The sequence below is a fragment of the Coloeus monedula genome (assembly GCF_965178545.1).
Source record: "Coloeus monedula genome assembly, chromosome: 21".
Taxonomy (NCBI): domain Eukaryota; kingdom Metazoa; phylum Chordata; class Aves; order Passeriformes; family Corvidae; genus Coloeus; species Coloeus monedula.
Window position 1 is genome coordinate 9,313,558 of NC_138801.1, and position 14,257 is coordinate 9,327,814.

General features: G+C 51.9%; 1 protein-coding gene across 7 annotated transcripts in view; it reads right to left on the minus strand.

Annotated features, from left to right (window-relative positions):
• Positions 1-14,257, minus strand: part of EHMT1 (euchromatic histone lysine methyltransferase 1) — a 116,639-nt gene that overhangs the window by 1,994 nt on the left and 100,388 nt on the right. For all 7 annotated transcript variants that reach the window (XM_082295006.1, XM_082295001.1, XM_082295005.1 and 4 more), the window contains 8 exons: positions 13,375-13,529; positions 12,487-12,654; positions 12,012-12,156; positions 11,069-11,146; positions 9,680-9,795; positions 7,388-7,474; positions 2,928-3,006; positions 643-818 (listed from right to left, as the gene is read on the minus strand). In XM_082295006.1, coding sequence (XP_082151132.1) covers positions 643-818; positions 2,928-3,006; positions 7,388-7,474; positions 9,680-9,795; positions 11,069-11,146; positions 12,012-12,156; positions 12,487-12,654; positions 13,375-13,529 — 1,004 coding nt within the window. The remainder of the gene's footprint in view (positions 1-642; positions 819-2,927; positions 3,007-7,387; positions 7,475-9,679; positions 9,796-11,068; positions 11,147-12,011; positions 12,157-12,486; positions 12,655-13,374; positions 13,530-14,257) is intronic.

Consider the following 14,257-nt stretch of genomic DNA (forward strand, 5'->3'; position numbering starts at 1 on the left):
GGACACCTGCAGGGATGGGGCAGCCACAGCTGCTCTGGGCACCCTGTGCCAGGGCCTCCCCACCCTCATTGTAGGAGACTTCTTCCTTTATCTAATCTAATCTAATCTAATCCAATCGAATCCAATCTAAGACATCCCCGCCCTCTGGCAGTGGGAAGCCATTCCCTGTGTCCTGTCCCTCCATGCCTTGTCCCCAGTCCCTCTGCAGCTCTCCTGGAGCCCCTTTAGGCCCTACAAGGGGCTCTGAGCTCTCCCTGGAGCCTTCTCCTCTCCAGGTGAGCACCCCCAGCTCTCCCAGCCTGGCTCCAGAGCAGAGGGGCCCTTGGAGCAGCTCTGTGGCCTCCTCTGGCCTCTCTCCAGCAGCTCCAGGTCCTTCCTGTGCTGGGCCCCGGGGCTGGGGCAGCTCTGCAGGTGGGGTCTCACCTGAGCACAGGGGCACAGGGGCACAATCCCCCTGCCCTGCTGCCCACACTGGGGCTCAGCCCAGGGCAGGGGGTTCAGGGCCCTGAGTGGACACGGCCAGGTTGAGCCTGGGGCTTTGCAAACTTCAGGGGGATCCCCGAGACACAACCCCTGGAGCAAAGGGCTGGAGAGACCCAGAGCTCTCGTCCCCCTCGATGGTGGCAGGGGGGTGGCACGTACCCAATCTCCTCTCCAGCCTCTATGTGCCTGGTGCTGAAGAAGGCGATCCTGGGGAAGCGCAGGTCCTGGTGGGACATGAACACCCGCACTGGGATGAGGTTGGGCTCGCACAGGTGGTTGATGAAGCGGCTGATGTTGCCGTAGAAACGAGCATCGATGCAGTAAACCTCTCCATCCTGGGGAGAAACGGGGCAGCACTCGTTAGGGCACGCTGGCCTTGGGAGTTACTGGATTAAATAAATGACCAGGCTGTTGGTGTCCCCATTAATACTCTGGAGAGCTCCGGGAACAGCCAGGGCAGGGCACTCACTGCGGGTTTGGAAGGATTGAAAGCACACACACACACTTTTATAATCAATTTATATTCAACAGTACCCTGAAAAAAGAGTTTTCTGCACAGCGCTCTGCCCCCACACACCCCAAGAGCTGTTTTTTAACACTCTGGCACACCACTTCTCCCAACCCAAGCACCAGTTTGGCACAACGGGATTGATGTTCAGTGCAGACACCTTGTGGGTACCAGCCCCTGGATGGGGGAACAGGCATCTGTTCTGTCCTCTAATTGAACATGACAGCTTGGAAACACAAAGCCAGAGCCTGGAGAAAACACAGGGTTTTGCAGATAAGAGTGAAAGTGAGAACACAGAAATTCCCTTTCCAGAGAGCCCAGAGAGCAGTAATACTTTGTTTTCCTTGAAAATAAAAGAACTCCCCTCAGGGCTTTTTTATTCCAGCAGAGAATGACTGTGCAAAGCAGAGGCTTTAATTACAGCAGTTAATTTCAGTTGCAAAGAGGCCAAAAGCAAAAGGATCCATTAGTGGTGCTCCAAGTCCCTTTTGGACAAGCACCTCGGATCATTAATGGATGAGCTGTGCCAGGTCACACTCAGGGGTGCAGGAGCCCAGGAAATCATCCCAAAAACTGGGGGAGGCACCACCCCAACGGGCCTGGAGCACACACGGTGTCACCAGCTCTGATTCCATAAATCAATGATTTAAATGATTTCACTCCCCCAGTTTCATCCATGGAAATACCATGGTGGGGCAGGATGGCAGCACCACTCCCACACCCACAGCAGGACCCGGGACACTCCATGATCACCTCACACGGGGCTGTGAGTGACAACTCAAGGAACAGGGACAACAAATGACAACCCAGACAACAGCAACGACAGCCCAAGCACTCTCACCACAGCACAGATCCATTCAGGCCATTCCTTCCAGACACACCAGGACCTCGAGGCTCCTCTGGGGTTGGGATTCACACCCTTGGCAATGCCCCATCGCTCTGGAGGACACAGGACCTGCTGGCTCTGCCCTGCCCTTCTCTGCCCAGCCTGATGGGCAGCTTTAACCATCCCTCAGTGATTTGGTGCCTGGTTTTCTACAGATGCTCCACCTTGGCCTCCCTCCCTGCTTCCCTGATGGCTTCCCAGGAGCCAGCACAGAGGTTCTCCCGCAGGGATGCAAGAGGCAGGGCAGGACCCAGGCAGGCTCTTGCTCATAAATGCACAAACCAGGCTGAAGTCCCTTTCAACTTCTTAATTTCAGTCCAACCCCCTGTTTTCACACCAGACTCATTGTTTATCCTTTTTCAGCTCTCAAACGTGTGTTGCTTTAAAAAACAGACGAGAACAAAAAATAAAGCCCAGCTTCTTTGTCACCAGCTGATGACAGAAACAAGGCACAGAGTGTTTTACAGCCTTCCTTGGAAGCCACCCCACTCCTGCAAGTCCCCAGCTCACCTTTTCTCACTTCTCCTTCCCCAGGGGGAGTCTGAAGTCATGGCCTTGCTTAAAACTTTTAGATGGTGCTTTGCAAAGCCAAATTGCTGCCCTGAGAGCCCTCACAGAGCAGTGCAGGGAAACAAGCAGGAGAACAAGCCCCTGCCAGGGTATCTCATGGATCCTTTATGAGTGAACAGGGTTTGCTGGGGGTTTTTTTTCAGTCTTCAGCTTATCATCACTTTATGAAGAACTCACAGAGCTGCCAATCACACAGGTGCCAGCTTCAGAGTACCAAGCCCTGGACAATTGACCTCAGGATGCTCCAAGGGCTTTGACAGAGGAGCATCTTGCTCAGAAGTGGTGTGGGCAGCACGAGTTGGTTCTGCTGCCCTTTTAACCAGCCCTAAATCTCACCTCAACCACATTTCCAACAAAGCACAGCAGTTGTGCTCTCTGCAGGATTTTGCTGTACATCAAGATGGAGACAAACTTTCTCTGGGCTCTTTTGGGGAGGCAGGACCTCGGGTTTGTCTCTCTGGACACCTGCAGACACCGTACCTTGTTGTCCAGGTCGAAGAGGTAGGAGTCCTCCTCACGGACATCGGCCTCGGAGTCGGAGATCAGCTCCCCAACGTACCTGTGGGCAAAGGACAGGCAGGAATGAGAGGCTCCTGTGATCACAGGTTTGAACACTTCTTTTTGGGAAGAGAGAGGCACAGGGAGGCAGCCCAGCCACAGATGGGCAAGCACAGCCACAGTGCTGGTCAGCTCTGAGCCACCAAACAGAGCCCTGTTAATGTCCAGCAGTGAAAATCTGGCTCCAAACTCTTTTCCCTTCAGAGCAACACTTAAATAATATTAAATATGACTTTAATGATATTAAAACCACTTTAATATTAAAAATCAGTTTACATTTTTTCCTGAGGAATAAGTTTCCTTTTGCAAATCTCTTTGTTGGCCAAGATCAATACACAAATCCAAGTCCCCTGAAGTTCCTGGTCAGACTCAGGTTGTCCCACAACCACTGCAGTGCTCGTGCTGTTCACACCCCAAAACAAAACGTTTGTGTCTGCCCCTCCTGTATTTCTCAGGGTATTTTGAGCAATTATAGGCTACACAACTTAAAAAGCTTTGGTTTAAAAGTCCTAGGTCCTGGCAGGATCCCTGGAAGGATCTGGGCTTCTTTCTCAGAATAAATCCGAGCTGTGATCCCAGCTACAACCGCCCTGTTGTAAAAACAGGTGACAGGCAAGTCCTCCAAGCAGAATGATGCAGATTTTGCTTGGCCTGGGCTTGCTGAGAAGTTCCAAATGCAGCCCCACCTTTCACAGCCAGAGGTCTGGGTTTGGTGCAAGCCTCCCTTGCTGCAGGAGTCCCCATGGAACTGGTGTTCCCACATCTCCCTGTCTCCATTTTAAATAGCTTGGGACCATCAAGGTTCAACACTTCCTGCCCTGAGCTGTTTCAGTCAAAGTAACAGACTCAGAGTGGAGGGACTGAGGGAGGATGTGAGAAAGAAGCAGCAGCTTTGCAAGTGTCCAAGGACAGGGCTTGGAGCAATCTGGGGCAGTGGAAGGTGTCCCTGCCCATGGGACAGTGGAAATGAGATGGGATTTAAGGTCCCTCCCAACCCAAACCAGTCAGTGTTTCTGATTTTGGTATGTGAGTGTTCCCAGCCTGCAGTGAAACACAAATTCTTGAACATGAATAAATATTCTTTGCAGCATCAACAGAACTCCCATGACCAGCAGTCCTCTCACAGCATTCCCACAGCCCTCAGGCACATTCCAAGTGTTAAACAACGGCCTCCAATCCCCCTGGGGCTCAAGGCAGCATTTAACTCCCAGGCTGGGGAGGCTGAGAGCCAGGAAACACGAACCTGGAGAGGATCCCTGTGCTCTGTGACCAGGGATTTTCGGCTGTAGCTCCCAACTGGGAGCCTCCTGTTTGCCCTCACTGCTCTACTGCTGGAAATCACCCACTCCTTGGAGGCCTAAAGCACAGAAACGTGGCCAGAGAGGGAGAAGCTGCTGTGGAAAGGCCCAGCAGGCAGCAGCAGCAGCTGAGAACAGCTGAATAATTCTGCCCAGAGAGGCCTCGTGCCCAGGAACAGCCACTGCAGGGTTATAATTCCATGAAATAAAATACCACAATCAAATGAAAAATTGTTAGTTTGATGCTCCTTTAAAGCCTATTTCTTGTAACTCATTTCCTTTCCAAGGCTGTTCACAGATAGCAACAGGCCCCTGATTTTCCAGGTCCAAAGTTAGGGGAGGACATGCAAGGGGTGCATGTTCCTACCCAAAAAACAGCAGGAGCCCCTTCATTTAAGAGCTCCTGTGGTCAAGGCAGTGTCTTTCTTCCCACCAGGGTGTTCAGCAGGCTGATGGCAAATAACTCCATCCCAGAGTTTCACAGGGCCCCTCAGCACTGCTCAAACAGGCTGGCCTTGACTGGGGTTGGAACTGATAATCCTGGAGGTCTTTTCCAACCTTAACGACTCTGTGATCAGAGGGCACTCCATGCAAAAACCAAGAGCAACAAGCAGTCCCTAGCACAGGCTCCAGAGTTTTCCACAGGATGTGGGAGCAGGAGGCCTGGGGCTTCTCTGGCTGAAGGTGTGGCTAAAACACCTGGCCTGATGCAGCTGCTACCTTCCTAAAGCACTGCTGAAACAGAGTGAATATTCCAAACCCATAAATGGATGCAAAAGGAACAGAGCAGATCCTCTGCTTTCTGCATCCCACTAATTCCCAGCCTTTCCAACAAAAGTCAGCAGCAGCTGTGCTGTTTGCAGAAGGAGCAGCTCCACCACCTACCAACATGAACAGAACAGATTCAACCCAGCCCACAGCAACAGCTGCACAGGGTGAGCAACAGCAGCTTCTGAACAGCACCAAATTCCAAGGCCAGGGAGAAACCTGCACGTGAGCACAGCCCTGAGGAGCTGCAGAGCTCTGGGGGAGCCCAGTGGGACAGGAGGGTGGCACTGCCACCTCCCCTCGCCAAGCTGCTGCTTCCAGGGCTGTGCTGGAGGGACAGGAGGCAGCTACAGAGTCACAGAATCATCACAGCTGGGAGAGACCCTCAGGATCATCGAGTCCCATCCCCCAGCACCACCACAATCACCCCAAACCACATCCCCAGCTGCCACATCCAGATTCTTTTTGAACACTCCCAGAGGTGGTGACTCCAACACCTCCCTGGGTGACTCATTCCAGTGCCTGACCACTCTTTCAGCAAAAAGCCATTTTCCTGTCTCTGATCTGAACCTCCCCTGGTGCAGCTGGAGGCTGTTTTCCCTTTCACTGATTCCCTGGGAGCAGAGCCCGACCCCCCCCGGCTGCCCCCTCCTGTCAGGGACTTGTGCAGAGCCACAGGGTCCTCCCTGAGCCTCCTTTGCTCCAGGCTGAGCCCCTTTCCCAGCTCCCTCAGCTGCTCCTGGTGTCCGTGAAGAGTTACAGAATAAAGGTCACACCAATGCAAGCATCCTTCCAAAGCAGAGTAACGACCCCTGGACAAAGCAACTGCCCTCCCAGGGCTCTAATCCAGGTGTTTAACACCAAATGCTCTTCCAGAGGAGCTGATCCCGGGATCTGCTGTGTCCTGGCAGCCCCAGGCACTGCCAGCACTGGGGCTGCTTTCCAGAGAGGAGGAAAAGAAGGAGCCAGGTCTATGGGATGCTCATAGAGAATCACAGGAAGGACTCCTGGAGCAGAGGACTGAGTTGGTGAGTGAGTAAATGTGTGTGGCACAAGGAGGAATGTGCACGGGCACCATGTTAATTAGCTCAGCTGGTTAGTAAGCAGCTCATTTAGATAACGAAGACAGTGCCCAGCACTGAAACAGTGCCAGCAGCTCCTGGCAAGCGTGGGGGCAGAGTCAGGCTGTGGGATCTGCACCCCATCAGCCCCACGAGCTCTGCAATGTCTGTGTTCATCACACCTTCCCTGGGCTGCCTCCTCACTGCCTGCTCCTGCTGTGTGCTGCCATTCCAGCAGGATTTGCTGAAGTCAGTGCCTTTTTTCCTTTGGGAGCAGTTTATCCACGGGCTCTGGCTCGTCCCTGGGCACTGCACTGGGACTCTGGGACCTTTGATACTTATGGAAAGCCCTGCATGAGGACAGGCCTGAGCCACTCCCCACAAACAGCAGCTTTTGGCTTTATCTCTAAAAAAAAATTTTAGCAGCTGGCAGCTCCTGACACAGAATAAATACATGGCCAATTTGCTGCAGAATTATCTTTTCCTTTCTTTTTTCTTTAAAATACTGCAATAATCTCCCTCAATCCCCCACCCCAATTCCATAACACATCAATAACTAGTTCTAAAAACCCCCAGCAGCCATTTCCATGACGGACATGAGTCCAGCCTTATTTAGAAGGTCTTCACTCACTGTTGTATTGCAATGAAGACAACACTTTCCAAACTATTTAACAAAGCACATACACCACTTTAAAGCCTAAAACTGTGAGGTCTGATGACAGGTTTTTCACTTGACATAAATCTGAACATTTCTGTGCCTAAGTACTTTATTGAGTCAGGGCCAAAACATGTGCTTAACCCCAAGTGCTTCACTGTTTTGCTGAATCAGACTAAAGCCAGAGCTGTGACACTGGAAAACCTCTGAAGAAGTCAGGATTGAAGCAGAGAAAATTGTTCCAAACTGCCCTGGCCCGCAGTGTCCCATATCCACGGCACATGAATGAGTTGAGCACATTTGCAGCACAACCCAAATGTGCTTTTCCCCCACCACTTGGGTTCCAGAGGGGGAAGAGCTGAGCCCAGATCCCAGCAAGACAGAGGGGGGTGGAGAAAGCTCCACACTGTGAGGAAAAGGACAGACAGAGCAGGAAGTGGAGTCAGGAAACCTCTTGTTGAGGGCAGCAGCTGGGCTCGATGCCAGCTTGATTTGCATGAAAACCTCTCCTTAAAGAAGAGCAAAGTTCCTGTGCCCTGGGGAAGTGCTGGATTTGGGAAGTGCTGGATCTGCTGGGCTGATGGAAGCTGCACAACTTACTCGCACACAAAGGTTCCCAGAGGAATGTCCTGCATCGTCCGCACTCCCCAGCCCATCTTTTGTGTCCGGTAAAGCTGCAACCGAGTCCTGGGAAAGAGGAGAAGAGGAAATGAAGCCACATTGATGGCAGCACTCCACAGAAAGAACGGATTTTCGTGGAGAGATGAGCAAAAAGCCAGCACCTTCCACCACCACGCACTCCCAGAGGATTTTAATGTTCACCCTCCCGTTCTCACACTGCAGGGATGCTCCACTCCCACAGCTCCCAGCTGCAGGCAGATGCTGGCATGGAAACAGCCCAGAGACAAGGGACAGGTGCCAGGCAGCCCCTTCTGCCTGCCCAGCTGCACCCCTGGGGAAGAGGGGACAGGGCTGGATGCTCTGTGTGATGATGATTTACAGAGGATATCAGAATCTCACAGCATTTCCTTCCCCTCCATGCTGCCCTGGGAGAAGCAGGGAAGGGGGAAGGGGATTTAAGGCAGTGGAGCTGTGAAGGGAGTGGTGCTGAGGGCGAAGGCAGGGAGCTCCCAGGGACTAAAGAACACCTTGAGCTAAGTGCTCTGACCCGTCTGCCCCTCTGCCAAGACCAGGGCATTCAGCAATTCCACCATATCCAGCTGCCTGGCAGAAAGACAAGGAAGAAACGCTGCAACTTGAGACTTCTTGGTGTAACAGCCGCTCTGTGGAATTTTACTGATGGGGTTTATAGGCAGAGAAACAATCCTGTAAGTCATTTTGCCTCATGCTCAGCCAGAACCTGAGTTAAGTGCAGGATGAACAGTCTCCAGGGCTAGGAAAAGCTTGCTCTGTCCCTGAGGGAACCCAAACCCACTCTCAGCAACGCTGTTATCGGAATTAAGTGAAATCTGATGCTCACCTTAACTTCACCCTGTTGCTTTTCCCAGTACTCCTCTTCCCCCTCCCCACTCCCTGCTGCACTGTCAGCTCAAACCATGGGATGTGAATTTCATCCTGTTTGCCCACAGCTTCACTAAGGCAAACCATGACCTCAGGAGAGTGATTGCTCTCAGAGACACTGGGTCTAACACTGGGTTTGGGGCTTGGGGAAGCTCCCCCAGGTTTTGCCTTGTCCAGCAGAGCAGAGCCCAGCTCAGGTCTGGGCTCTGCACTGGAGCCGACGCTGGCAGCAGTGGGGCCACGGCTCCGAGCTGAGCCTGCCAGCTGAGCTGGGCCAGGCTGCCAGCTGGATACGTGTGCTCTGCCAGGCAGAGTTAATTTGAGTGAATCTGACAAAGGAAGCACTGAAAATGGAGCAGCAGCACCCCTGTGTCAGCTGCAGCCCCACAGCAGGAGCCTTTCCCGCTGCTTCCCTGGGGACCGCGGGCTCTGCCCAGCACCTGACCCTCCTTCCCAGCAGAGCTGCTCCCCCCGGCTCATGGGGGGGCTTCCAACCCTTCCCATCTTTCAGAAAAAATGCTTCAGCAAGGCAAAAAATGCAAAAGCAACAGCTCTGGCTGTACAGCTCCTGAAGAAACACCCACGGAGGCACTGGAACTTGGGAGCTTGGCAGGGAAAACCAGAGAGAGGTAAAGTTCTGTGGAAACACATCGAGTTTCTTCCTTGCTTATTTTTAACATTGCAAAATGTCATTGAAACTACAAAGCTTGCAAAAAGAGTGTTGTCAGCACTATAAAAAAATTCCAAAAAGTCTTTTTTTTTTTTCCAGTGGGATCCCTTTGAGCTTAGTGCAGTGTCAAACTCCTCCACAGCAGAGGTCCAAACCAAAACATGGACATTTTTAGCCAGGCACCAAAATCCCACTGGTCTTACCTGGAGCAGCGAAGCCATCAGGTGTTCAGGTATCCAGTTCAGGGGGAATCATGCCACTAACTTGGGAATTTTAAGGGCTGGGCATGCTGGCCTGTATTTCTGATCTAGACTGCTGGCTCACGAGACCTTCGGAATTAAGACTCTGCAGCTCTGTTGCTGTCATATCCTTCTCAGCTCTCCCTCTGAGACACCACACTTGGGCTGTGCATGCAAACCCACAAGCCATTTGTATGTTTTATGCTCAGCTGATGAAAGAACACTGCAATTCCCACCTGATGTTGCTATGGGCAGGGTACAAATACTAATTGAGATGTTAATTGAGCTCATCAACCCACTGCTGCTTCATTCCCACCGGCAGCGCACAGGAACCCACTTCCATCCACCAGCCCCAGCTTCTGTGCTGGGTTTTGTGGGTTTATGGGTGAGCTGAGAGCAGAAAGCTCATGGGTTTGGGGTTGGTCCTGCCCAGATCAGCTGTGTTTGGCCCCTCCTGCTCACCTGAGGCCGTTCTGCACCACCCGGTTCCTGCAGGTTCTCCAGCACGAGCACGCGTGGTTGCACTCAAAGATCAGGGGGGGCTCAGCCATGTTGAACTCAGGCAGGAGTCGGCCATCCTGAAGGAGAGAGCCACCCCAGACTGGGTTATTTGTCTGCTACTGGGATCCCCAAAACCACAGGGAGAAATTCCCCCCAGGGTAAAATCAGGCCAGAGAACCCCAAGGCGGAGTCGTGCCCTGACCTCCCCAAACCCAGCGTCAGAGCTCAGGTTCTGCAGTGATTTTGCTCTACCCTGACAGCAGCACTGTCACCCACAGCTGACAAACAGCCAGAGAATTTAGATTTTTGCTGCCTGGCATCACCCTACACAGCACTAAAAAATACCTCCCGGTGCTGTGCAGAAAACTGGTGTGCATCATCATCATTATTGTCATTTGCTGTGCTGGAGGGGAGAAGTGGATGCTTAGTCTGCCTCTGGAATAAGGCCTGAACTTCCAGAGTCCAAGGCCGGTACACCCAAGTTCTGTGAGCCACATTACCTTCCCAAATAACAGTCCCAAAAAATTCAGTTCAATTATTTACCAACATACAGGATTAAGGAAGTGATGGATGCAATTTATCCTATTTAACAAATTTGGCTTTTAAGGCTTGAGAGGTGTAATTACCTATTAATGTGTAAATAAAATGGCTACAAAGCCAAGAAAGATGCCAACATTCCTCGTGGGAGAAACCTGCAGAGATTCACAGAACTTCTGATCTTTGCAGCACCTGCCCAAAGAAGAATCTCCAAACCTCCCTGGAGGGTTGAAGCATTTACCCAAAACAAACCTGACTTCTGGCAGTGTGGCAGTGAAAACATCTTTACTTTGCCTTCAACCACAAGAATCACAATAAATAAAAGCAGCTAAAAAACCAAATTCTCTCTCTCCTCCCTTCCCTTTGTTTACATCTTACAGCACTTTCCACGTTGCTCTGAAATGGAAGCTGACTTCACGCATGGGTTATTAAATGCTCCCTATCACATGGGTGTAATTAATGGCTCAGTTGGCACGAGAGGAACACAAATAAGTAACACAAGAAAAGCTGCCCTAAGCACGCAGTTGGGATTATCACACACGTCTCAGAGCTGAGACTACAACTTCAGGCATTTTAAGTCAAGAAGAAAGGAGCTGGAATTACAGAAGCAGAGAATGGTTTGGGTTGGAAGGGACTTTAAAGCTCAGCTCATTCCAACCCCTTCCATGGGCAGGGACATCTCCCACTAGACCAGGGTTGCTCCAAGCCCTGTCCAACCTGGCTTTGAGTTGGTTTTGAGTGAAAGGAACTGAATTAGGCAAAGTTGAGCTCTCAAGCCCTGGTGTGAGCCAGGAGGGGGCTGTGTGTCCTCACCTTGTCGTACCAGCAGCGCATGCTGAGCTGGCCACACATGCAGTTACTGGAGGAGCAGTCATCTATGCAGACACAATACTGCAAGAGAAGCAAAGGGTCAATTCCACACCACTCACACTACTGAAACCACATCTCCTCCTCTTGGTGCAGCTCCTCGGCCAGAAGGATCAGCAGCTCCACCATTCAGTGGCAGTTTAACTCCATTCTTTATTTCTGTGGGCACTGAGCACCAAAGGACTCTGCCCTGCAAGGAGGGATCTCATTCTGAGCCAGCCTCACTGCTCAGGGGAGGATGTCCCTGTTATTAACCCTCCCCCATGCCCTGTGAGCTGCTCTCCACACTTGGGGACAAGGAAAGCTCCAAGGAGGGACCAGAGCTGGGAGATGATGCAACTGTGCTCAGTCCTCCCCTGCTGCTTCCCACTTCCCACTCCAGCTGGCTGCTTCCCCGGCATCCCCCAGCCAGCACAGCCCCACCACCAGCTGCTGGACAACAGGGACTGGCCACGGGAAGGTCACTTCAGCCACCTCAGAGCTGTGCCCAGCAGGGCTCACCCTCACCCTAACCCTAAATTTTCCCCACCCAGCCCTTCCAGGACTGCAGCATCACAGCCAAGACCTCGGCCTGGGTGCTGCAGTCCATGGGAAAGGTCTCCCAACAAATCCCTGACTCTCCAGCCTCAGAACAGAGGATAAGGATAAATGGGAGCCACAGCAGCCAGCACCAGATGGCCAGTGCTACAGCTGAACACAGAGCTCAGCTTAAGCCTCAAAAGTGAAGAAAATCAAAATCCCATCTCCTACATAAGAGCTGGAGGTGAGGAACTCAACCTTAGCTGGAATTTGACAGCAATATTAGGACTCAGCATTCCCAACTGGAATGCCAAATCTGTTCTGAGGAGCACTGCACAGTCCAGAACAGGAGCAAACCAGGATCCCTCACCTGTAAATGAGTGATGTTCCTGTCAATGTCCATGGGGGAGGTGACACAGTTCTGTGACACGTATTTGTAGTTGCTGGGACAGGGCTCACTGTCCACGGAATTGACACAGGGAATGGGGATCCGCTCGTAGCCCCGGGCAATGTCTCTGTCAGTGGAGAAAGAACTGTCACAGAAGGAAAGTCCCCCCAAAGAAGGGGCCATTCAAACACCATCCTTGAGCACTGAGCACTCAAAGCCATTCAGATTAGAACAGAGCTCATGTTTTCCCACCCTGCCTCATAGATGGTTCTTTGTGCTTGTGAATATTTCCATTTGGAGGACAAATTTGCAAACCATGGACTGAATCAGCATGGGCTTAGTTCTGGCTAAGCTCACACTGACCTTCACACCAATTCTTTCTTAAACCAGGCCCCCAGCCTTCCCTGTGCAAGGGCTCAATTTCATGACCCACAAGCAAAGCCAGCCCTATTCTCACCTGCTCACCACCTTCTCTATCTGGGCAGGCTTCTCAGAAGATGATTCTTTGAGAGTCTTGTTCATCTGTAGGGCCACCCAGACCTGAGAGTTAAGGCTGGAGCACTGCAGCGGGGTCTCACCCTCCTTGTTCTTTAAAGTGACATCCGAGCCACGGGAAAGAAAGAGACTGCAAAACAGCAAGGAAGGATAAGGATTCCCCAGGAGAAACCAGGCAAGGGGAAACCAAGCTGCATCACATCCTCCAGCCAGCCCTTAAGGGACGAGGAAGAATCTGTAGTAGTGAATAATCACCTGGGTTTTCTTTATTAAGCATGGTTCAGTGAATCCTTCTGACAGAAGCCACAGACTGGAGCTCTGGGCACCCATGAGAGCTCTGGGCAAACCTTGCCTTGCTTCAGGTACCTTGCTGGTACCAGCCTAACTTCAGACAAGCTTGAAACTCTCTCTGGCAGGGAAAGATATGGGGTGGGGAGAGTAGGCTGGATATGGAAGAGTCCCACAGGAAACTGGTGTTGGACTTGGCCCTTGTTTACACTCACCAGCTTTTGGTGAGAGCATGATGGTTTTATTCAGAGCAGGGATGAAGCAAAGGAAAAGCCCTGTTACCATACTAGTTGTGGGGAAAAAAAAGCTTTAATCAAGGAAGCCTGACACCTTCCTGCTGGGAAGCCCAGGCTGAGCACAGCCCCTCAGACTCCAGAACGCGCCACGTCTGCTGAGCAGCTCTGGCAGCAGCTGGTACCTCGTGCCCACCACCCCGGGAGCAAAACAAGCCCTCCATCCCAATCCTGGGCTGTGTGTGAAGGCCAAAGGCATTCCAGAGGCTCTCCTGAGCCTGGCAGGCAGCAGCCAGAGAGGCAGGGAGAGGGGTGAGCAGTGCACTTACACCACACACTCGTAGCGGTTCTCTCGGGCCGCGATGTGCAGGGGCGAGTCGCCGTGGATGTTCACGGCGTGCAGGTCACACTTTGCTGCCAGCAGGATCTCAGCAATGTCAACACAGCCAGAAAAAGCAGCCCAGTGCAAACAAATGTTCTCCTCCTGGAAGGAAAGAGAACAGAGCAGAGATTGTTTAAAACCCCCTGGCTTCAGGACCTCACCTTCCTCAGCTCTGCACCTGCAGCGTTCAATGTGTGGCTGCCATCCCCACGCTGCTCCTTCTGGCTGGGAGTGCCAGGGTGGACAGGGAAACCTTGGAGCAGCAAAGGAGGGAGTTCCCACTCCATCCACCTCTGCATACCAAGCACAGGGAGGCTGCACACAAGGCAATCCATCACCTTCCCTACACACACACAGACAGCTCGTCTGTCTCTAAGCCGCAAACCAATCTGGATCAATCCAGGAAAGAGGTGACAGACATGAACAAACATGCTGGAAAAGGCTGGAAGCTGAGTTTCCCCAGCCCCAACAGCCAGGAAAGCTACTGTGCCTCCCAGGGCTGCAAAATTAAGGAGAAAAAGAGCACAGCACGAAATTAAGGAGAAAAAGAGCGCATAGGGTATGTGAAGGTGCCAAAAAGAGAATCAGGAGCCACGGGGTAAGCAATCAATCTGACTCCAGGCATCTCTTAAATACTGCGTGTACTCATCTCTCACCAGCAGCACTGGAAATAGCTGAACACTCATCTTTCTGATGGGGATATTTTAAGTGATGATGCTGTTTTCTGTTACACTGCAATTTGCAGCACACGTCGATCCCTTCCCCACAACAGGCTCTGAAGACGTCGATGACAACAGTGAAATGATAGTAATGATCACACAGCTATTCTG